Genomic DNA, 21,837 nt, shown 5'->3' with positions numbered 1-21,837 from the left:
CCCAGTCACGGGACACGCTGACCCAGGCACACCCTCGGTGGCTTCTGCTTCCCCTTCTCGCCTCCACGACCCCAGAGTCAACTGGCTTTCCATGAAGAGGGAGAACTAAGATTTGGATCTCAAACAGCTCTGCTCCAAGAGGCTGCTTTCTATTTGGAAAATTCCAGATGCCCAGGGTCTTCTTTGAACTCACATCTCTTAGGAATGTATGACATTTTAACATGGCTGTTTTGGTGCGGGGACATTAAACTTTCAGATTTTTTTTTATTATTATCAAGCTGTGTTTACAAGGACTCCCCAGCCCCTTCCTAGACCCACTCTGTCCTGAGCCCCCTGCTCTCAACCCCAACCAGTCCCTAAGAGGAATCAGAGGTGAAAGGAGATTCTAGGATGAGCTCAGAATCAGTTTGTTGACCAAAGTACACGGTACTAAAAATACATTTTTGGATTTTGATACATTAGGCCAAACAACTGTGGCAAAATGACTGAGCCAAAATGCCCTATTTGGTCCCTTTGCCCTGCTTCCTGCCATGTATGTGACTTTATGTTGATATGTGTGCCTAGCTCCACGGGCTTCCATGTGCCCGAGTGCCAGCCCTGGGTCTGAGTGTACCACGTGTCCATGTGCCTCCTCAAGGGCCCGCATCTGTGTGTGCTGGGTGTCTGCGTCACAATACAGACACGCCTTCCTGGGGCACCGAGGTTGTCACTCCACGCTGCTCAGGGGTCGCCACCCAGGCTCGCTCCCCCAGGTAGGAGCTACCTGCTCAGCCTAACTGGGAAATAAATACCCTGTTTCTGAGAGTAATTTAATTATTGCCTCCTGTGGACTAGTGGGTAATTAAATTCCGTAGCTCCCAAAGTAATTAATTGCTATGCAAATAGTACTGCCCTCTGCTTTGGAGAGGAGGATCTCGGCCTGGGTTTGCCCTGCAATTAGAAGCTAATAATTACCCTGTCAGTTCCCAGCTTCTGTCGGGTAATTACCTGCTGAAGCCCCACTGGTCACTGAGGGCCTTCCCATCACCTGCTGCTGTGGCTCTGGCTCTGGTGGTCCCAACAGCCAGAGCAGGGCATCCCTGGAGCTCTGGTTGATCTTGAGGTCCTCCCCATCCTGCACCGTATCCACAAACCCCAGGAGCCCCATAGAGACTCCTCACTTCTGACCATGGACATTCCCTAGCCTCGCTTTGCTAAGGGAAACAGCCTCAGCTCCTCGGTGTGTCAATTCCTGATAGACAGGCTCAACTAACCTCCGCTGAGAGATTCCTAGCTGGTAGGAACTTCCCCAAAGAATATCTAACAGTTAATCATAGACATCACTTTCACCGTATGATTTTTCTTTTGATGTGTCAACTAGGCTAACCTGTGAATAAAAGGAAGGGCAGCAGCTACCTTGTAACAAACACATACCTTCTTCCAGTTATTCAAGCAAACACTAAGTTAGGTCCTACTATGAAGAGATTTTGAAGGTGTAATTAAAGTTCCTAATCAGTTGCCTTTAAACTAGGGAGATCATCCTCTGTGAGCCTGATCTAATCAGGCAGGCCCTTAAAATGGCCTGAGCTATTCTTGATGATGGAAACTACAAACAGCAGCTGGGTCTACAATTGCCCTTGCCTTGCAATATCTTCCCTTCCTGACTGCCTGTGGGCAACAGTTTTGCTAGTGCCCTGGGGTCCAGGCTGGTCCTGATCTTTCGTTCCTGATGATCTGACCTACAGATTTGGGACTTGTTTAGCCAATTACCCCCATAATTGCATAAGCCAATTCCTTACAATCAGCTTCTGTCCTGGATTCTCTGCCTGACTGATACACCCCTTTTTTAGAGATGAGGAAACTGGAATCAGGCACAAAACAGTAGCTGACTAAAGAATCCATAGCTAGTAAGTGGGAAAACAAGGTTTGGAGCCAGGCGCCTGACTAAGTTACCACTTTCTATTCAACAGCAGGACATGACTCCAGGTCCCAAGTACCAGGTAGGTCACACCTATGCCTAAGTGAAAAAGCATTTATGAATCCTCACACCCCATAATCCCCAAGTATCATTGTGGTTCAGCTGCTTTCTCATTTCTTACCTGGATCTTGACCCCTCCATCAGCTCTCTGTCTTAATGTCCTGGGATCTGGATACTCTCTCTGATTCCTGCCCCAGAACATGGGGCTGGGAGCGGCAGCTCCTAGGTGCCTTCTGGGAAATGGTCACTCCTTTTGAGGAATATCCAGACCCCACCCCTCTGGATCCTCCTCCTCTAAGTCTGAAGTCTTTCAGTTGAATCTCTGGGAGATAGTGCCCTGGCATAGTCTCAGAGTTGGGGGGTCCCTAGGGAAGCTGGATGCTGGGTAGAGGGGGAAAACTTGTGGAGACTGGACTGAAGGGCACTGAGCCAAGAATGTATCTGAAACAGAAGAGGTGTAAGGGGAAGGAAGGGTCAAAAGAGTGACGCCCCTCACCCTCCCCACACTTAGGCATCTCCCCCTTACCCTTCAGGTCCCAGCTTCTGTATACTTCTCCAGGAAGCTCTCTCCCAACCCTAGACAAAGGTAGGTCACATGCTCCATGCTCTCTCTCTCTCTCCTGTACTTTCGTCCTGGGCCAGGTGAGCAGAAGGCAGAGGGCCCAGGCAGAAGAGATAGGTTTTGTAGGTAACCCTTGCTTCTCAGCCCACAAGACCAATTCTAGGGTATAAGGTAGAAGGAAGTGCACAGGCTTTAAGGTCAAAGCCTAGTCTTGTGAATGCCTTGCCCTTGGGTTACGCACACTCTGGGATGAGTATGGACAAGACCATCACCTCTACTACCAAGGCAGATGAGATAAAGGTGGCAAGCAGAGAGCGGCATCAGAAGAACCAGATGTGATAAACAAACAAGTTTTCCAGATTTCATATGGGCAGGAACTGCAGGGAAATGTTCGAGATTCTCAATACCAGGAGGTAAAGGTCACTCGATATCAGTGAAGGTCTCATCTATATGGGAGATGCCAACCTTGGAGAGGTCCCTTGCCCCCCTCCCTGGCTTTACCTGGCCCTGCCCTCCCACAGTATAAGAAAACTAATGCTATCCCTTGGTCTGGAGCCTGTACCATGCCCCGGGAGTCCCCACTTATGCTTCTGATTTTCTGCAGAAACTGGTAGGAGTCGTGTTCCTGCCTGTGCCTTCGTGAGGAGGCAATTTCTTGCCTCTTGCTAGAGATTCTAGGACAAAGATGTCTGATCACTTACAAGTTAGCACTCTTTAGAGAGCAGTATATAGAGTGGGAGCTATGTCACCCTCATCAGACAGGGGGTTCCCTAAAAGTAAGGGGCCAGGTATCTCTCCATTAAACTGGGACTCCCAAAGGCAGTTGATAGTCTCCTATCTTCCCCCTCAGTGCTTGGCTCCAAGGTCTGTAAAAATGATTCTTAAAAAAAAAAGTACCTATGAAGTATGTCCGTACGACCAGGGGTCTCAGAGCATGGCCAGGGGCTGCCAGGCACCCTCCACACAATCTGGTCTCCTGTCTTGATTGGTGCAGTTACTTCTCCACTGACAGCTCTTTAGAATCCATTCAGAGTTTTGGCCCCACTGTAATCTCTGGGTGACGAATATTTCCCCTAATGAACTGATGGGAATTGGATTAGACTGGAATGCCGTGTGCTTGGATTCTAGCTGATTAAACCCCCATCTGTGCAAAGCCTGCCCATGAACAGCTCGTTACATATAATTTTTTGAAGGAAGGAAAAAATGATATTGGTGTTCAAGTTTTGCAAAGAAGCAAGAGGGAAAGTGGAAGCAAAATGCCTGTTCAGACTTTTGTCAGGGTCTAGTTGCTTTAAATCTGCCCAGGCCAGCAATCCTCACCCTAGCACACCTCCACTTTCCCAAACTCAGGAGGAGGATACCCCCAGGTTCAGATGTCTGTACTCTTACCCAGGAGCTGTATGCAGGGTTCTCTGTGCCCACACCTGTCTGTCCCCTTCAAGGAGCATTGACTGGACAGGGAGTTGCTTTGGGGGAAAGCAAGAGGTAAATGGGGTAATTGTGAGAGAAGTCAGACCTGTGGATTCAGTTCTCACCATATTAGGCTCCAGCTCTTTTTTTTAATTCCAGAATCATCTAATCTCCTTCAAAGGAAATTACAGGGAGTTTGGAGCCTCATCCAAGACAGGGACTCAGGGCTATTCCTGGGCCCTGTGTGAGTCAGGACCAAGGATAGCACCTTTGCCATTGCAAGAATCTTCAACTTCCAGCTCTCTCCACGGAACTCTCTTTCCTGCAAGACACATTTCTCCATTCTTTAACACTCTTTTTCCTTTTCCTTCTCCTACCCCTCCTCTTATCCCTCCCTCTCTCCTTCCTCTTTCTTCTCTTCTCACTACTTCTTCTTAATCCCATAGACAGAACTTGGCAATGGTTCTTCACCACCAAATACTTCACTCCAGGAATCCTTCAAGAAGAGTTATTTAAGTATCTCAAGAAGCCCATTCTACCTAACCTCTGTTAAAGGTCTTATTTCCATGACTGACTCTCATTCACACCATTCAAGAACACACACACACTGAAATCTGGTGTCTAGCAGGAAGGATGGTCAAAGTGATTGCATTTGAAAGGCTGGCCAACTCTCTCCCTCTCAGTGGAGCCAGGGTTCAGCCCACCTGATTTAAATACCCTCAGCCTGACTGTGGCTCTAACTGCACAGCCTTCCCCCCATCTCTCCTTTCTTCCTACCCTTTCACTCCCCCTCCCTACCCTTTTGCTCCTCTCTTCTGTGTCTCTATGAAAAGTGGCAGCAGCTGCAGGAGAAGGCATACCCTTCAATGAACATCAGCAATTGTAGTGACTGAGTGTCCCAGCCTTCTTTCCCAGTTAATCTAACTTGGGAAGAGTTGAGGTGTGCTCTGGCTCGGCTGCCCATGAAAGGCAGAGAATAAATAACAAGCCAGAGGCATAAACAGATGTGCAGATATCTACAGCTGGTGCTTTCCTGCCAAATTACCATGGACAGAATGCTGGCAGAGGGCCAGGATGCCTCCCCCTCTGTTTGGAGTTTGGCCACCAGGACCCATCCAAGCTCACCATTCATTTGGCAACATCTGAGTGAGGTGAGGGGGTGCCAGGGAAGGGAGTGGAGAGGCTGCAGGTGCCCTTCGGTTTGGTGAAGAGCTCCAGAGGTTTATTCTAAAGACTCAGGTGTGTGTGTGTGTGTGTGTGTGTGTGTGTGTGTGTGTGTCGGTGGGGGGGCAGGAGAGGTAACATGATAGGGTAGGAATAGAACGTTCTGACCAGGCAAGGCTTGAAGGTTCTTTAGAATTACTAGTAGCCCCAGGGTGTGGCTTGAAATAGCCTCAGGGTCAACTCTAACGACATCACTTACATACATAATGAGCTCTAAGTTGCCACTCTCCCTCTCACTCAAGGACACATTTCTGGGCTCTTTGATCTTTGATGCCGCTCAAGTTGGCATGGAGTGAAGCAGGCAGGAAGCAGCTGGATGAGAGCCAGTTAGAAACCGCCAAACATGAAAAGATGTCCCTGAAGACTCCAGCCCCGGAACGAGAGATGGGGGGAAACTGATTAGAGTTTTTGTGGCACCAGACCACCAAGGAACAAAGCAGGGAAAGAAGGTATGAGTAGGATGGAATGCTGCCCAAGGGGACCTCTCTCTGTGGATACCCCCACATCGGAATTCAAAGAGACACTAGGCCATCTTCCAGGCTTCATTCAGATCATACAGTCTTGTCTCTTCATCAGTTATTAACTTGTCTTTCTCACGCCAGGCCAACTCATGCAGATTTGGGGGGTATGGGACAGTGTTCCTAGTGCCTGATGCCTGTCTCTTCTCTAGATAAGATGATACAGATTCCTGACCTCTGGGAATGGTGTATATGTGCTCTGGTAAACTGTGGCATTTTGATGGATCTGTAAAAGTAGTGACCTAAAAAGACAAGACTGACTGTGGAGTGGAAGAGTGGGTTGAAGGAAGGAGAGATGCAGAGCAGGGAGACTAGGTAGAGGCCTGTTGCCATCAAACCTGATGATGGGTTCCAGAACCATGCAATGGGAAAGGAACAGAGGAAAGAATAAAGGGAGAGCTGGTGGGCCGGGTGGTGGACTGACAGGAATTAGAGATGAAGAGGGATAGTTTGGCCATCTAATTTATTGTGCAATCCAGAACAGTTCTGAGCATGAAAGGAGTACTATCAATCATTTCACTGGGATATTAGACATACATTGGACAATCCTGGGCAAATCCGGACACAGACACCTTGGTAAGGACGACTCAAGGTGTGGTACTTGGGCGATATTATAGGGTGATGCTGACCAAACTAAAGAGGCTGGGAGGCAAAGTGGAAGGATGGAAGGGGTGAAGGGGTGGGAGGGACAATGAACTTGGTATTAAACTTGTGAGTTTGAAATGTTTGGAGACATACACCTGGAAAAAAACCATCAAGCCACCCTCTTCCAAGCATCCGTGAGTGACTGCTTGGAATGTGAATTTTAAGCTTGAAAAAGAAGTCAGAATTAGATATACAGTGTGTATCTTTAGACCCAGTAATCTCACTTCTGGAAATCTGAAACTCAGAAATACTCATTCTTGTTCAAAATGACTTATGTTTAAGGAGGCTTACTGTGGCCTGGTTTAAAAGAGCAAAAACTTAAAAACAACATAAAGTCCCACCAATAAGAAATTGGTTAAATCTGTTATGGAGGGTCATGTGAAATGTATTGAGGTATGTCCTTATATACTGACCTGGAAAATATCTCCGATATTTTTTAATTGAAAACATCAAAAAACAATATAGGTGTATGATATGATAAATCTATATAACAATGGCTTTTAAATTATGTGTGTGGGGCGGGTTGTGGATGCGGAGTGCATCTGTGTATGTGTGGTGAGTATCTAAAAGACCCAGAAGAATACACACCAAATAGTTAACGGCAGTAAGTAATAGAGAAGTGAGTAAGATTAGAGGGAAGAAGGGAAGAGGGGCATTCTCTTCTTTACTCTACACATTTCTGGATTGTTTAAACTATGTGAAATTTCATAAGCATGTATTCATGTACTGTATTTTTTTTCATGCATGATATTTTTAAAGTAAAGAACAAGAAAAATGATTCTTTAAAGACAGACTCAGAAGTTATCTTGTTATCTTGCGAAGGTGATAGGTGAAGCTCTAGAAGTAAGCAAAAGCCAGAATTGGGGCTGGCACTCGAGACCTAGTCCCTTCCCGCAGAAGGGGGAGCAAGAAAGAAGGAGGCAGGGCCTCCCAGAGTGTGCCCAAAGAGAGTGGAAGGCTAAGAGAGAGACTCTCCACTCCACACGTGAGGCTGCCCTAACCGTTCCCTCCAAACTCTGAGCCCCCGCTTCAGCAGGACTGAGTCTAAACACGCAAGCTCGGCTTTGTTCCAGGGCCCATGATGCGTCCTAGATGACGGACTGCTGTTCCAGACTGCATGCTGTTAAAGAAAGCCCACTTCCTTTCTAAGTGTCACACTTGCCTAGAAGACCAGCTCAATCCTAGGTACCGCATTGCTCTGGATGACCCAGTGCCATCCTAGGTGGCCTCAGCCCAGGCAGTCCTGACTTCTTCCTGCTTCTCTCCTCTCCTGTGATGCTGACAAAATGCCTAGCACTTCTCAGGTGAAGAAAATCATAGCCAGAAATTAATTCCCTTTTTTGGAGCTGGGCTGTGTCTTGAGGCAGGGTGGGGGTTGGAATCAAGGGACAGACAGCAGCTATGACTCGCAGGGGCTCCTCCCCTGGGGAGATGGAACTTGGCAGATCAGGGTGTGGGTCTCTTTGAGGTGATTTCCTGACAGGGCTGTCAGCACATTTCATTTTTCCCTCACGGCATGAGTCCCCCCAGCACGAGTCCCACCGCTGAGCTGAGGCTTTTCCTGCTTTCTCTCTCTTCACCTCTCTAGGGCTCTCTTCCGGTCCCCAATGCTCCCTCTCCCCATTTGGTAAGCCCTTTTCAGGCTAACTTTCTGCCTCGGTGCTCCACTCTCCAGTTCTGCTATGCTTTTTTCTTTTTCTTTCCGCAGAAATACATAGAGTCAGCTTTTCTGTTGGGGTGCCTTGACCCCGGGCTCCTTCCCAACCACAGCAAATTTTGTAGATGATTGGGAGTCCAGGGATGCACAGTACATCCCTGTGCAAGGAGGTTGTGTATGTGTGCATGCGTGTGTGTGTGTGTGTGTGTGTGTGTGTGTGTATGCGCCCGAGTATCTGGGGGGGGGGAGAGGGAGAGAGACAGAGACAGAGACAGAGAGACAGAGAGAAACAGAGAGACAGAGAGAAACAGAGAGAGACAGAGAGAAAGGGAGGGAAGGAAAGAGCGACAGAGGTTGAGAGAGAATTTTCTGGGCTGTGTATATGCCGCTCAGGGGGCAGAAAGGGTTCAGAGAGTGTGTAAGGGAAGGTCGGGGCACAGCTGATCCTGCTGTTTCCTCAGGTATTAAAAGATTATAGGACATCAGTATCAGCAATGGCTATAGTTTGTCTCATCAGTCCCCTCTCCCCCCGCCCCCACTATTTTATAAAAGAGAAAGCTGAGGTCCAGAGAGGTTAAATGACTTCTCTTCCTTCACACAGCTAGCTAGTGGCAGAACCAGGATGAGAACCAGAGATCCTGACTTGTGGATAGTGCGGTGTCAGACACCGCAGATGACAGATTTGACTAACAACTTCTCAAAGAGATGGAAAAAGCTAGAATCTCCTGACCTTCAGGCTGCCCAGGGGATGGGCAGGGCCCTGTCGCTCTGTGCCTCCAGCAGCTCCAGCGGTGACAGCAACACTTCTTCTTACCATCTCCGCTGCTCCTCTCTTCCTTCCGGGGCACACCCCAGCATGTAGCAGTCTGGCTTGGAATATTCTATCCCCAAATTAGTCTCCTTGGCTACAGATAATTCTTGCCTGACCTTGAGTCCCACCTGCTTCATTCACGGACCTAGCCTAAGACAAATTTGTCTTCTTATCCAAGCTCTGATTCTGGCCACCCCCCGGGGACTTCCTTTACTTTTTAGACATGTCCTCTGTCTCACACCCCAGACTTGGAGTCCTTTTGATCCACAGTCCCCTTGCACTGAAGTCACTCGCTTTTCTCCAGGAATATCACATAACACAAGATACGCCACCCTCCTTCATTGACTGGAAGAAATAGTAATCCTTAACACAAGCTCTAGTCATTTGCCAGAAAAGTGAAATGCAGTCACAGTGCCCCACCCCCCTACACACACCAGCCAACACATTTTCCTGGACCTGCATGTCCCTGTGCAAAGCTCACCACACTGTTCCCCCAAATGTGCCCCCAGGCCTTCAAGAGGGGCCAAACTCCCTGGATGTGAGAGGGCAGTGAGGAGCTCGTGAGTATTCCTCTAATCACCTCTCCCAGCTCCCAGCCCTTCCCCAAGAAGAGAGAGTGGAAAGAAGGGTGCAGACAAGAGGTTGGCGGGACAATAAAAATGTCAGGGCCTTTCCTCTGTGCTTCCTTCTCCCGCTTTCTCCCGTCGCCCCTCTCCCCACTCTACTCCTCCCCCGCCCTCCATCTTTCTTCTCTCCCGCAGACCCTGCTGCAATGGCGGCTGAGGCAGTGGCATTTGGGGGATGAGGCGGGAGAGGTTAATTATTGCTCCCCCACCCCCACGCCCCCCCCATAAGATGTATCTGACTGTCAGAAGGGGTGACAGATGAAGACAAAGTACAGGTATGGCTCCTTCGAACCAGCCCTCAATGTACCAGCCAGGGGTGGGAGCGGAGGGGGGCGAGCTACTCAAGTTTTAACCCCTCCGATGCCAGTCTGCACAGCGGGGGGGGAGGGGTGGGGAAGTTGGGGAAGCCATGGTAAGAACCTGGGTCCTGGCAAGAGCAAGCTGAGCCCAGGATGCCTGTTGGCCTTCTCTGTCCAGCTCCAGCAATCTGAGGAGGGGTTGGGGGTGGAGGGAGGCAGAGAGCTTCACTGTCCCAGAGGCTGCAGAATCAAGGTCATAGGCAATCATTCCAAGAACGTTATAGGTACAGAGAAAGGGGCTCATGGAGTAGCCTAGGGGGTAGGTAAATTTGGGGGCCCAGGAATCCCAGTGAGAGGGAGAGTCCCACCACTCTTCCACGTTCTCTGTGGCTATGGCCCCCCTCACACAAATCTGTCCCCAAGCATCCTTGTCAGAGCATGTTTGTGTGTTTGAGAATCAGAGTTGTGTGTATGAATCTGTGTGCACTTATGATATAACTCAATAGGCTCCAGAAGAGCTGAATATGTTAAGTGTGTGTGTGTGTGTGTGTGTGTGTGCGCGCGCGCGCGTGTGCATGCGTACATCCACAGTGCTTGGAAGGGGTGTCTGTGAGGGTGCCTGTACTGTGAGCACAATGTGTCATGTTTGTGCATGAGAGAGGGCTTTTGCCTGTAGGTATGGCTGTGGTGAAGGACTGGGTCTTCAGGAAAATGTGGACATGCGCCTGTAGGTATCGAGGTGTCTACATTTACAAAGATGTGGACAAGGTGTGTCTTTCTGTGGGTATACAACGTGTGCCAGCACGAGGGGGCATTTTGGACACTGATGGTGGTATTAGTGCAAAGGTGATCGTGTGTGCGGTCAGTCTCTTCTCTCACTGACCTCCCTCCCTCCCTTTCCTGATTCTTTCTCCATAAGCAAACAAGGTGAAATAATTACTTTTCTATTTAAATGCCCAATGTTCAAGCCAGAATGAAAACAAAGTGATTTAATAAAATTGTCTTTAAAAGGGAAAAGAGGAAAATAAATGTCTGCTCTGCTCCTCTCCCTGGCGTTCAGGGAGGCCACAAGCCCTTCAAAGTTAATTAAAACAGGAACTAAAACCGAAGAATTGCTTACCAACCTTTTTCCCATCTCTGCCATAAAGGTATGGCATTCCCACAAGCCCTGCCTCTGGCTTGGACCTTGAGATTTGCAGTTGTCAGGCTCAACCTCTCCCTAGGACCAACCTTCATCCCTGGCAGGCACCCTGGCCTTCCTGCAGCCACATCTGGGGAATGAAGCTCTGCCCTTTCCCTCCTCCCAAAGAGTCATTAAAGACCTTGTCTAGCCATTTGAAGTCCTTGATGGACACCGGTCCCCATCAGAAGCTTCCGGCCCTCACCTCCTCCCAGGACATAGCTGGCCCTCAGCCCCTGCTGCCCCTCCCCCAGGGTCCCCTGAGTCTCCAGCTGCTCTGAGCTTTATCTGTCTTCACTGACCCCCTGGCCTGGTCCTTAGCTCCAGCTCAACACAGTTCCGGCTGCTTCCGCCTGGTCTGTATCTGTTCCCCATCAGAGGCCCCATTGGAGCTCCAGCCCTTCAGCAGCCCAGATAAAAGAGATGGATGAAGGTGGGTTTAGGGGGTGCCCCTCCCTGCAAACCAAGAGCTAGAGCCCTGAGTTCTGACAGGGGCTCCCTGAGGAGAGCTGAGGGTGAGGGTGAAGACTGCCAAGCTCTCTGGAAGCCTAGTTCCTACGCATCCCCACCTTGCCTTAGCCCTTCCCCTCTTCGTAAGGCCCAATTCCTAAGGCCTCCTCCAGGCAGGCACCAAGACTGCAATCGCCCATCCTCCAACACACACACTTCGGCAGAAAGCTCTGCACTAGGAACCCTGCTTCCATTTTCATGCAGCTCACCTGCCCAGAAATGGTAATAGTAAAATTGACCATTTGTTGAATACCTATTGTGTTCCAGAAACATTACTTATAAGATCCCTAATCTCATCAGAACCCCTAAAGAGTAAGTTTTATCACTACTTTGCAGAGGATAACACAGAAGAAGGGAAGTCAAGAAACTTGCCCAAAGTATGCATTTAAAAAGCTGAACTGAGATTCAAACCTGTGCTGCAAAACCTCACCTTGACCTGAGCTCCAGTTCTGCTCCCAAAGACCCATCAATTACCCTTCAGAGCCCACTGTCCCCAGGGACCCCCACTGCTGCCCTCAGAATATAACCCCTTTTGAAACGCATTCACACAGCGTGGGGCGGGGAAAGGAGATGAGGAAGTTGGAGTTAGAACCTAGGTTCCTACCAAGGTCCAGCTGACTCCAGGTGACTTGTGGGGTCTTCTCCAGCTCCAGTGATCTATAGTGGGGGGCAGGTAGGAGGCAGAAATAATTATCCCTAAAGTCCTCTACTCTCTTCCTGGGATACCCAATTACTTATCATAGAGACCCTGTCTTTTCTCCCAAGAAACTCCATACTTCACATCAGTACCCTCAAGTCCATCCTGCCTCCCAAGATGCTATCAACCAAGGGACTTGATTGTGGGATAACATTGGTCACCAAAACTGATTTTCATAACTGTTCATCCTGTTCAGAGAGACTTAAGTTATCCTGATGACAGAGAAAATGTCAAAAATAAATTCGGTCCAAGAAACTGCCTGTATCTTTAGCCTCTCTCCCATTCCCCCAACCAGTGGGACACAGCCCAGGAATCCAAGGTCTCAGTCTTGGGATGAAAAGAGGGACTCAAGAAAGGGAGGAGAGGCAGTAAAAGGACAGAAACCATAATTTTAGGGTGAAGTAGTCCAGCCCGGGAGGTTAAGAAGAAAGGCAACAGGCATAATGTGTTACCACAGACCAAGTGTGATGATGGCATCGAGAGACTTCTGGCCTTGACTGCATCTGGAAAACATCTATCAAACATGGGGATGAAGGAAGAAATGATTCAGAAGCAACGTTCCCAATTCAGTCACAGGAATGTGTATGTTTGCTAGGAGGTTGTTCTATGACCTTTTCCAGGTCCAGGCCCGACCCTTGTTTGAACACCCTGGGCCCAAACTGGAAGCTGGTGATGGCAGCTGGGTGGGCAATGACCCCAGTGGCTGGGACGAGGTTCCATGAGACAGTGGTTTTGTGAGCCCTTCTTCAGCTTGCCAGCCAGTGAGTAACCTAAGCCAGGACAAGTACTGGAGCCTAAGCTCTTCTCCTCTGTCCCAGTTTGAACAGAGAGAGGACTACAGAACATTAGGGGCCCCAGTATGGACAAGGGAGGGGTGAGAGAAAGGGAGGGATGACTCCATCTGAGCTGGCCTCCAAATTCCACCCTAAGACTAGTACATACCCGACACCACAGCCTCTATCTCTGCTCCCTCAACTCTATTTCTGATCCTGACCTCATTATTCCCCTCAGGCCCTATCTCTACCCACCACTCCATCTCTCCCCCAAGAGTTCTCAAACCACCCCCATTATCTGCGCCTGCCTCCCAGAGCTCCAACCATTACCTCTCAGACCCCCCACCATTACCTCCCAGACCCAATCCCTCCCAGTCTCCAAATGCCCTCATCACTGTCTTTTGAAAACCTATTCCTATCCCCAGCCTCCCAGATCCCATTCCTACCCATCCCGGACCATCATTCTTCCTCCTAAGGTGCTGTGCATTGAACGAAGAGGTGAGACTTGACCTTTATTCACATTTCCTTACTCTAAGTGGACTTACATAGCTGTTCCCAATTTTAGAGAAAATCTAGTCATTCAGAGGGTTGAGGAAATAGCCAGAATACATACTAGAAGGTAATGAGCCTGTCTCCAGCCTCTTTCCCTCCGCCTTTAGCTGTCTGCGCACTTAGAATTGTCCTAGGTGACAGGACTTGAGATTTTGAGCAAAAACTTAGGGAATATCCAAAATCACAAGAGTCTTTAAGCCTGCCTACCCCTTACACATATGCACATTAGCAGAGTTTCACATGCATGCACATATAATCCTGTAAACACATATGTATATAATTAATTTACATGCATATTTCAGAATAGACTATAAGCTTCATGAGGGCAGAAACAACGTGTTTTTCTGTGATGTATCTCCAGCCCTATACGACAGTGTTGGTACATAAATATTCGTTGATAGAAAGGCACATAAGAGAACGTGTACTTGCAAATAAATGTATACATACAGCTATATACACATATAATAATACATTCATATATTTAATGCTCATGTAAACACATACTTATATGCACCTACCTGATTATCCATAGATATGTATACATTTAGATGATCCACATAATACAGTGCACATAGACACATATATACACATATAACTACTAAGAACATGATCTATATATTACATATAAATATTATACACAGATATAACATATATAACACACATACATGTGCACCTTCACTTACATAAATTAATACAAATCAAAGCATTTTTACTCAAATTTTTCTTGTCATTTTAACTGTTTTAAGGCTCCTGGCCCAGATCTAGCGGCCATAACGCGAAATATCCACCAGATGGCACTCTTTCGCCACTTCCTGTACTCCCAACTGTTGCCAGGGGTGTCGCCAGAGAAGTTGCCGAGGCACAAAACTTACGGACCCCGTGTACCCCAAGAGCTTCCTCTCCCTCCCTTATCCACCAGCGCAGTGGGTCTCCTAAGGTGCAGTCTCAGCCCTCTCCGAAATCGAGTTCATCCTCACGGGCTTCCAGGCTTCTGTGGAAGGGGCGGGCTCCCGCTTGGGGCTCCAGTTCTGCTCAGCCTGAGCTCAAACTCTATGTTCACCAACGAGCCAGAAAGTGGGCTTCACTAGGACTCCCTCGGTTCAGACCAGGCCCAAGGACCCTAGCTCCCGGCCTTCGTAGTAACGAGCAGCCAGACTCATTCCCCACGACGCCCGGAGAAAGGGGCCAGGGTCATTTGCATACAAATGGCACCTACACACCCGTACACACCGCCCCCTTCAGCGTACTCCTTACACCCTAACCTGGCCGCCCAGCCCAGGGTCAGCCAAAATTTGGGAAGAAAATGACCAGGCCCTGAGACTTGGGACCAGTTAAATCTTTCTGCCTGGGTCTGATCTTGACTCTAGATCTCTGGTTCGGAGCCAGAAGTAAGCGCATTCACTCATCTTAAGTAAACTACTTAAAACCCCGGAGGTGGGGAAAGTAAGATGGGACAGAGAGCCTCTCCTGCCTCCATGCTTGGGCTCCTCCGAGTCAACTTTCCTGGTACCTCACATGTCGGGTGTGAACAGCATAGGACGAAAAATGCGCAGAAGGCTTGGAAATCCGCAGGGAGGCGAAGCCGGCAGTTCTGGCAGCAGCTCAGCTTCCCCCTCCTCCTTCCCTCTCCTCCCTCGGGAGCGGCGGGAAATTATTTATTAAAACGCCGCCCGCGCTCTCATTTATTTGCGGTGAATAATCCTCGGCACCGCAGCGCGTTTATTAAACCTTTCCCGTCCTCGCATTACTTTAATAATAAATCGCGTGTCACTTTCCAGCGACGTTATTAAAGCCCGTCGGCTGGAGCAGAGGCGGGGGGGGGGGGGTGAGGGGAGGGGGAGGAGTGGAAGGCGCAGCAGGGGTTCCTCCTATTCCAAGCTGTGAGGCCTGCATCAGCAGGGCCGCAGAGGGGGAAACTGAGGATATAAGGAAGCTGAACTCAAACAACCTACAAAGCCTGCAAAAGCAATCAAGGAGTACGGGGTTCCCGGGGGCGCATGTGACCCTCCAGGGTAGGGTGGAGCCTCTGCTTTGCAGGTGGGCGCGGTAGAATCAGCGCGCCCGCCAGGGGGCGCCTTCGGAACCGGTCGGGTAGAGTACCACCGTCTGCAAAGAACGAGGTGGGGGCGTTATTCCCAGGCTGCTGCAAGACCCAGATCCACGTGCCCTCTTTCAGCGCGGAGCAGACTTCCTTCTGGTCTGGACTCCGAACAGCACGACCCCCCTACCCTCGTCACACCGCCCACATCCCTACTCCTGCTTCTGCAGTGGCCTTGGAATTCACCCCCAAATGTGTCCAGCACAGCTCCTGAAGTCGCGGGACTCCAGCCAGGACCCGGCAATGAGAACTGTCCTCTGGCCTAACTTCTGGAGGACACTTGTTATTCCATGAGAGGCGCAGCCAAGCCCTCGGGTTGGGGTTCTGGACCACACCCCTCTCAAGAGACTGGGCTCCTTGGTTGGGCCCCAGAGGACAAGCTCAGACACCGAACCAACTGTGATGGCTCCTGCGGTGGCGCCAAGCTCCGGGAGGAGCCCAGGCGCAGCCCAGGCGCGCAGGAGGCCGTCTCCATCCTACGTGGCCTCGAGAACTTAAATCATCTTCTCCTATCAATCAATAAACAATGTGCCTCACCAGTGTCCCTGGGCTAGGTAAGAAGAGTGTGGAAGAGGTTGGGGAGCGAAAGAGTTCAGCTTGGTGAGGGACCCCTACTCGGATAGGTCACAGTTGGGGCAGTTGAGGGAACAAGTTTACTATGACTTGTCTGGATTTAGCAGGGAAATGGGTGGATACTTAGGGGATTCCTAGGGTGCAACCCATACACATGGCAGAACGTCTCCCCTCTTCCATCTAGTTTATGCTTTCCTCTCGGTCCTACTCATATTGACCTGGTTCCCACTCTGCCTGGGGAAGAGACCGGAGAGGCAGGCAGTCTATCTCTAGACCGGTCCCCATGGAGTGCAGACTGCAAAGATACCCTCCCTCCCCCTAGATGGTTTCAGCCTTCCTCCCTAGAGGGCAGGGTAGGCCTTAGCTCAGTGTCCTTTCTGTACATCTGGTAGACATATGCTTAGAGAGCAGGACCTCCAGTCTCTGGAAGCCAGAAGTCCTACTACTGTGAAATGCAGTCTTCATATGCACATCTGCATGAATCATCTGTGCATCTGTGTGTCTGTTTGTTCATAAATCTTTATTGTGTGACTACTGTGCCTAGTCTTGTGCTAGGCATCGTCAGTACAAAGTGGTATAAAATATGGTACTGGCCCAGCAGGGTTGCTAGAATGACAGGAGAAATGAGACATGACCAATTCTCATCTTACTGCAATGAACTATACCGGGCTCCATTGTGCTCTCTGGACAGCAGATGCTGAAGAGCAAAGCGGACTGCAGTTAGTAAGTGCAATTGGAACTTAGGAGAGAGGGAACATTTCTAGAAGGTGAGTTTTTAGGAAAGGCAAACTGAGGCTAGGTGAAGATCTGGGACTAGAAAAATAACAGTAGGAGCTATGAGGTAAAGGGCAGTTAGAAAGATTGGCTGAGCAGGGCTGGAGGGAGGACTGCTGAAAAGCAGGGGAGGAGCCTGGTGTTTGCACCTCCTTGTGTTTACTCCACTCTCCCCACCCCCCACCCAGCCTAGAGAACAGTAGGCAGCTGTTGTCTTCCACCTGGTCGGTACATGCATCTCCTGCATGGGCTCGTTTGTATCCCATCTCCCCAACCCCTAGTCTCTGCCTCTCTCCTTACCCTCCTCCAATTTTTGTCTCCCACCATCACTATCACCACCTCGTCTCCCCTACTAATGGCATTAGAGCAATCTATGAAGGGGCCCTGCTCCCCCTTTCCAGATCTTTTCAAGAGCAGGGATGAACATTATCCCCATTCACCCACCCCCATGGGCCAGGGCTCTGGACCTAATAGTAATCATCGCCCTCTTCACTCTCAGCCTCCTCCTCAGGAACCAGGTGCAGGGACGGCAGATGCGGGATGCCTGTGGAGTTCAGCTGGTCTGCAAATACATGTGGGCAAAGGAAAGAGAACAGGAAAGAGGGGCTGTCAGTGCTGATGTATCCCAGCCTGTGGGAAAGCCATGCTTCCTTGTGTAGCCACATGTATATACAAACATGGACACACACTAAAGGAAGGGTCCAATTCACCACCACCACCCCTACTCCAAGGCTCAGGGCTTCCCCTTACCCGGTGTGAGTACAGTCAGGCTAGCTGGGGCCTCCACCTGGCCCAAGGCATTGCGGGCCAAGCAGCGGTAGGTGCCCTCATCGCTGGGACGCACAGCCTGAATCTGTAGCCAACTTGTCACCTCAAACCTCTGCGGTCCACCCCTAAACTGGAGCCAGAGGAGAAGTCAGCAGGGTTATCTAGGTGGGCCCTGGGCTGCCCTGGGGAGGCTCTGCTCCCTGCCCCTACCTGCACAGAGATGTGGGGGTCATCCCCTGGCAGCTGAATGTCCAAGCCATCCTTCCTCCACTCAATGGAGGCCATGGGGTAGGCAAACACCTCACAGCCAAAGATCACGTCCTGTCCTGTCACATGCCAAAGGTCGTATGGGTGCGACACGAACTGGGGCTCTGGGGGAGGAGGTGGGAGGCCTGAGAATAGGATAGCACATCCAGGGAAGCAAGGACCCCGTATGCAAACTATTGTGAATATGTTTGTGGGAAAACACAATACATGCTGAGTAAATACACCTCCATGAACACACGACATGACACATTTACTGATGTAGATGCGGGTACACACAAGGGTGCAAATTCAGAGATGGAAAGTACATGCAGACGAGGTGCACAACCAAGCACAGAGACCCACACTTCAGCTTGACTCTGTCCCTGATTGCTCCCCTGTCCTCATTCCACCCTCTATTCCCTCATCCCTGTACTTGTAACCAACACCACCCTCCCCCTTTTCTAACTAAGTCTGGTTGCCAAAGGCTCCGGTGGGGGTGGGGAGGGGACGGTGTCCGAAGTGGAAAAGGCAGAGAACCTGAAACCGACCTGGCAACAGGCAGAAAGCCTGGAGTTGAGGGAGAAAGTGTTGGGACCCCCGCGAGGTGTTTGTTTTCCTGGCAGCCCCAGCCAAGCCAGACCCGTCAAAAGAGCTCGGGAAGTGAAAGTTACTAAGGCCAGCAAATAAAACTTAAGGCTTGAATGGCCCTGAGCCCCCTGGGGTGGAGGGAGGAGGAGCTAGAAGAGCCCCCTCCCTCAGTAATCCCTAAGCGCAAAAGAAGGGGCCAGGAGAAGCAGATAAACTGGGTTAACAGCTTGCTGTAAGAAGCCGCCCAAATGAAACCTGACTGCATCTCAAAGAACCCAAGTCTCCTGCCTGGGCTCCAGCGATCTGGGCAAAGTCTGGGAGTCTTCACTTTCTCACTTTTTGAGGCCAACAATTGGCTAAGTGTCCCCATTCTCAGAGGGTTGTCCCTGCCAGTAAGGTCTGGAGATTTCATGCAAAGCTCCGTACCCTCACCTTCGGACAGCGGCCTCTGTGAACCAGCAGCGAGAATGGGCTCTTATAATGAACTCGAGGCCTCATCTTTTTCGTTCTGCTGGCAAGAGACCAATGACACTGGGGGGTCGTGGAGCAATGCGTCGAGGAACCCTAAGTGCTGGGGGTAGGGGCCTGGGCCATGCGTACCCGATTCGCAGGGCCCTGGGTGCGCCACGGTGAGGTTGGCGTCCGGCTGAGCGCGGGCCGCTTCTTGTAGGCTGCAGATCTGCGCGTAGGTGCGGCGGTCGGAACCGCAGAGCGGGCGCTGCGAGAGGCAGGCACACAGAGGCTCTGGCACCTCTCCGCGGCTCAGGTCACCGCCTACGTCCAACCGGCACTCAAGCTGCTCGCCGCAGCGCCCGTAAAAGTGGGCGCTGGGGTCCAGGTCGCAGAGCTGGCCCTCGAGGTTGGCGCATTCCCAGCAGCAACCGCACGCGTCGCGCACCCTGCCGGCCAGGCAGCCCTGCGGCGCAGCGCACTCCTCTGGCCGGCAGGGAGCGCAGCCCTCGCCCTCTGCCAGCAGCCGCAGCCAGCCGCGCCGCAGGTAATCCGGGCCTGTGGGCGGCCGCGCACCAGTCGGGGGCGGCCCCTGCACCACCAGCAGTAGCAGTAGCAGCAGCAGCTCCAAGGCAGCTGCTGGTGGCTGTAGCATGGTTAGCTGGAAGCCCTAAGAGCACTCAGGGCATCTGCACGTTCGTAGCACCCTGCCAGGGAAGGAAGCCAGGTTGGGAGGTCAAAAGGAACCTCACTGTCCCTCATACCAAAGTTTGACCCTAGCACTGCCCCCTCCCCTGCTACTTTGGAGCCAGGTAGACCCGCAACACAGAGGTCTAGTGACCCTCTAGAGGTCATCTTGTTATACTGGATGATGACTGACTGAGCTGTTCTTGGGAGGTTGTGGAGACATGAAAGGAAGGAATGATAAAGCGCTCTCTCACTCTCTCTCTCTCTCTCTCTCTCTCTCTCTCTCTCTCTCTCTCTCTCACACACACACACACACACACACACCACCGCAACCACCGCCACCACCACCAGCAGTACCATCACTATACACCATTCAACTCTAAGGCTTCCTGCCCTAGAGGTGGATGGTAACAGTGGCCCTAAGAAAAGTAAGGAGTTGTTATTAGGGGTAGGAAGGGAGAGAATGATGCCCTGGGGCCCAGAGCGCTCACCTAGTGTCCGGGGCTATGCCCTTCAGAGCAGCCTGACTCCGGTCCGAAAAAGCAAGCAGTGGAAAGGGGGAACAATGGGCTCGGCCTCCCGGCCACCTCTGCTCCAGCTTGAGGATCTCCGAGAGTCCACAAACTTGGACTCAGAGAGCAGCTCCTCCGCCCCTCTCCCCGCCCCTCGACGTCGCACCCCCACCCCTCCCAGTTCTGAAGCTGCCAATTTTATATGGCCACAAGGGACCCTCCTGGGCCACTTCCCCCCAGCCTGAGACAATGTCACAGTGAGAACAGAAAAGCGGTAACCAGACACCGAAGCTGGGAGAAGACCAGAGACGGGGTGGGATGGGGGTTAGCATAGGGGGGGTAGGTGGGAAGCTAGAAGAATTGGCTGACCGGCTGGGCCCTGTTCCATCTGACTTTACAGTCCCTGACGTCTGCTAGAGTTAACTGCATAATGGGGAGGTAGCAGGAGCTCTGGTGTCAAGTCCTGGAGGGCAAAGCCACCCGACGTTGTCTCCCCGAAGCCTCGGGCCGGCTTCCCAGGGGCAATTGTAGGCTTGTCTACACAGCTTCCCAACAAGGCGCTGATCAGAGACTGGGCGCTTACATCTGCCTCCCCACATCTGGCCTCCTCCTCCTCCCTCCCCACATCCGGCAGGTGCTTCAACCGCGGATAAACTGGATGATTAGAGGTCAGAAAGGACCAGCAGCTACAGGGAGAGGTGGGCGGAGCCCCTACTGAGTCGGGATTACAGGTTTTGGTTGCGAGGCTGGCAGCCCCGGAGGCATTCAGCCTCGCGGCCGCCACCAATGCCACCGTGGCACTTTGGGTTGGGGGCGGGGAGGAGAACTTTTCTGGAGGCCCGCCCGTTCTACGGGGGTCTGCCAGGCCCCGCCCAGCCAGCAGCAAGCGGTTTACAGAAGCTGCGATGCAGTTCTTTCTAAGGGGGAAGAAACAGAGCTTTGTAGCGGGAAGGGGAAGGTATTCAGTCAGGCTCCGCCCAGAAAGACCTGGCCGGGGCTGTGTGGCTCGGACAAGGGCCTCCGAACCAACCAGGAAGTTAGGGGCGGGGCCGCGGCCTCCAGACTGTCGAGCAGGATCGGCTCCGCATGCGCACTGGGGGGGGTCTGGAGAGTCGCGTGCCCGGAGGCGGTCCAGGACTCTACCTCCGGACCTGAACTCGTCCAAGCCCTTTCATTTAGGGGTTCCCTAGAAGCGTCCACGCCGCTCCGGGGCAGAAGGGTTCTGATGAGGTGCATGCAGGCAAGTACACTGTCACCTGGTCTCAAACTCAAAGGAGGGGCAGGAATTGAACTTCACGCGTTGTCTCTCAATTGTCGCGAGATTCAAAACAGGAAGTCTAGGAATTCAGAACAGGAAAAGCCCGCGGGTTTTAAACCGGAAAAAGAATGGGCGGAGCCAGTTAAACCTAATAGTTATGGGTGATCCCTTATCTTTGGTCTCGGGGGCACCTGAAATGTCGACCTAGAGTAGAAGTGAACTGTAAGAGAACTGCAGGCAGCCTGGGGAGGGGGGAAAGGGAAGAGGAGAGACTTAAAATTGCGGAGGTGACTAATGGAGCCACTGAGGAGAGGCCTCTGGCTCTGACTTACGTATGCCTTGAGGGCTGAGGTCGCGGCCCGGGACATGGAGCAAAAGCAGTCCGTGATTTCTTAATGAATTTTTACCGTTTCTGAGGTTTGACGCCAGTATTTAAACAAACTTCGCAGACTGAGAAACTCT

General features: G+C 51.2%; 1 protein-coding gene across 2 annotated transcripts; it reads right to left on the bottom strand.

Moving 5' to 3' along the window:
- Positions 1-16,591: 16,591 nt before the first annotated feature.
- On the bottom strand, positions 16,592-21,511 carry KAZALD1 (Kazal type serine peptidase inhibitor domain 1). Of its 2 annotated transcripts, none has more exons than XM_016120082.2 (5): positions 20,097-21,511; positions 19,069-19,625; positions 17,845-18,005; positions 17,617-17,764; positions 16,592-17,428 (listed from the first exon to the last, which is right to left on the bottom strand). In XM_016120082.2, the coding sequence occupies exons 2-5, from the start codon at positions 19,571-19,573 to the stop codon at positions 17,334-17,336; spliced, it is 909 nt and encodes a 302-aa protein (XP_015975568.2). In that variant the 5' UTR covers positions 19,574-19,625; positions 20,097-21,511; the 3' UTR covers positions 16,592-17,333. The 2 variants fall into 2 exon arrangements, with proteins under 2 accessions (XP_015975568.2, XP_015975569.2); XM_016120083.2 differs by having other exon boundaries at positions 17,845-17,960; positions 20,097-20,259.
- Positions 21,512-21,837: the final 326 nt, after the last annotated feature.

This window comes from Rousettus aegyptiacus, unplaced genomic scaffold (assembly GCF_014176215.1).
Source record: "Rousettus aegyptiacus isolate mRouAeg1 unplaced genomic scaffold, mRouAeg1.p scaffold_m13_p_6, whole genome shotgun sequence".
Lineage (NCBI taxonomy): Eukaryota > Metazoa > Chordata > Mammalia > Chiroptera > Pteropodidae > Rousettus > Rousettus aegyptiacus.
The sequence above is the reverse complement of the archived record's forward strand: the minus strand, read 5'-3'. Positions and strand labels throughout refer to the sequence as shown.

Excerpts from the sequence above, each read along its gene's own strand:
- KAZALD1 (XM_016120082.2), bottom strand. The coding sequence starts at position 19,573 with ATGCTACAGCCACCAGCAGCTGCCTTGGAGCTGCTGCTGCTACTGCTA. Across the intron at positions 18,006-19,068 it reads CCCAGGGCCCTGCGAATCGG|AGCCCCAGTTCGTGTCGCAC; the intron begins GTACGCATGGCC and ends CTCCTCCCCCAG. Across the intron at positions 17,429-17,616 it reads CCTGACTGTACTCACACCGG|ACCAGCTGAACTCCACAGGC; the intron begins GTAAGGGGAAGC and ends ATGTATTTGCAG.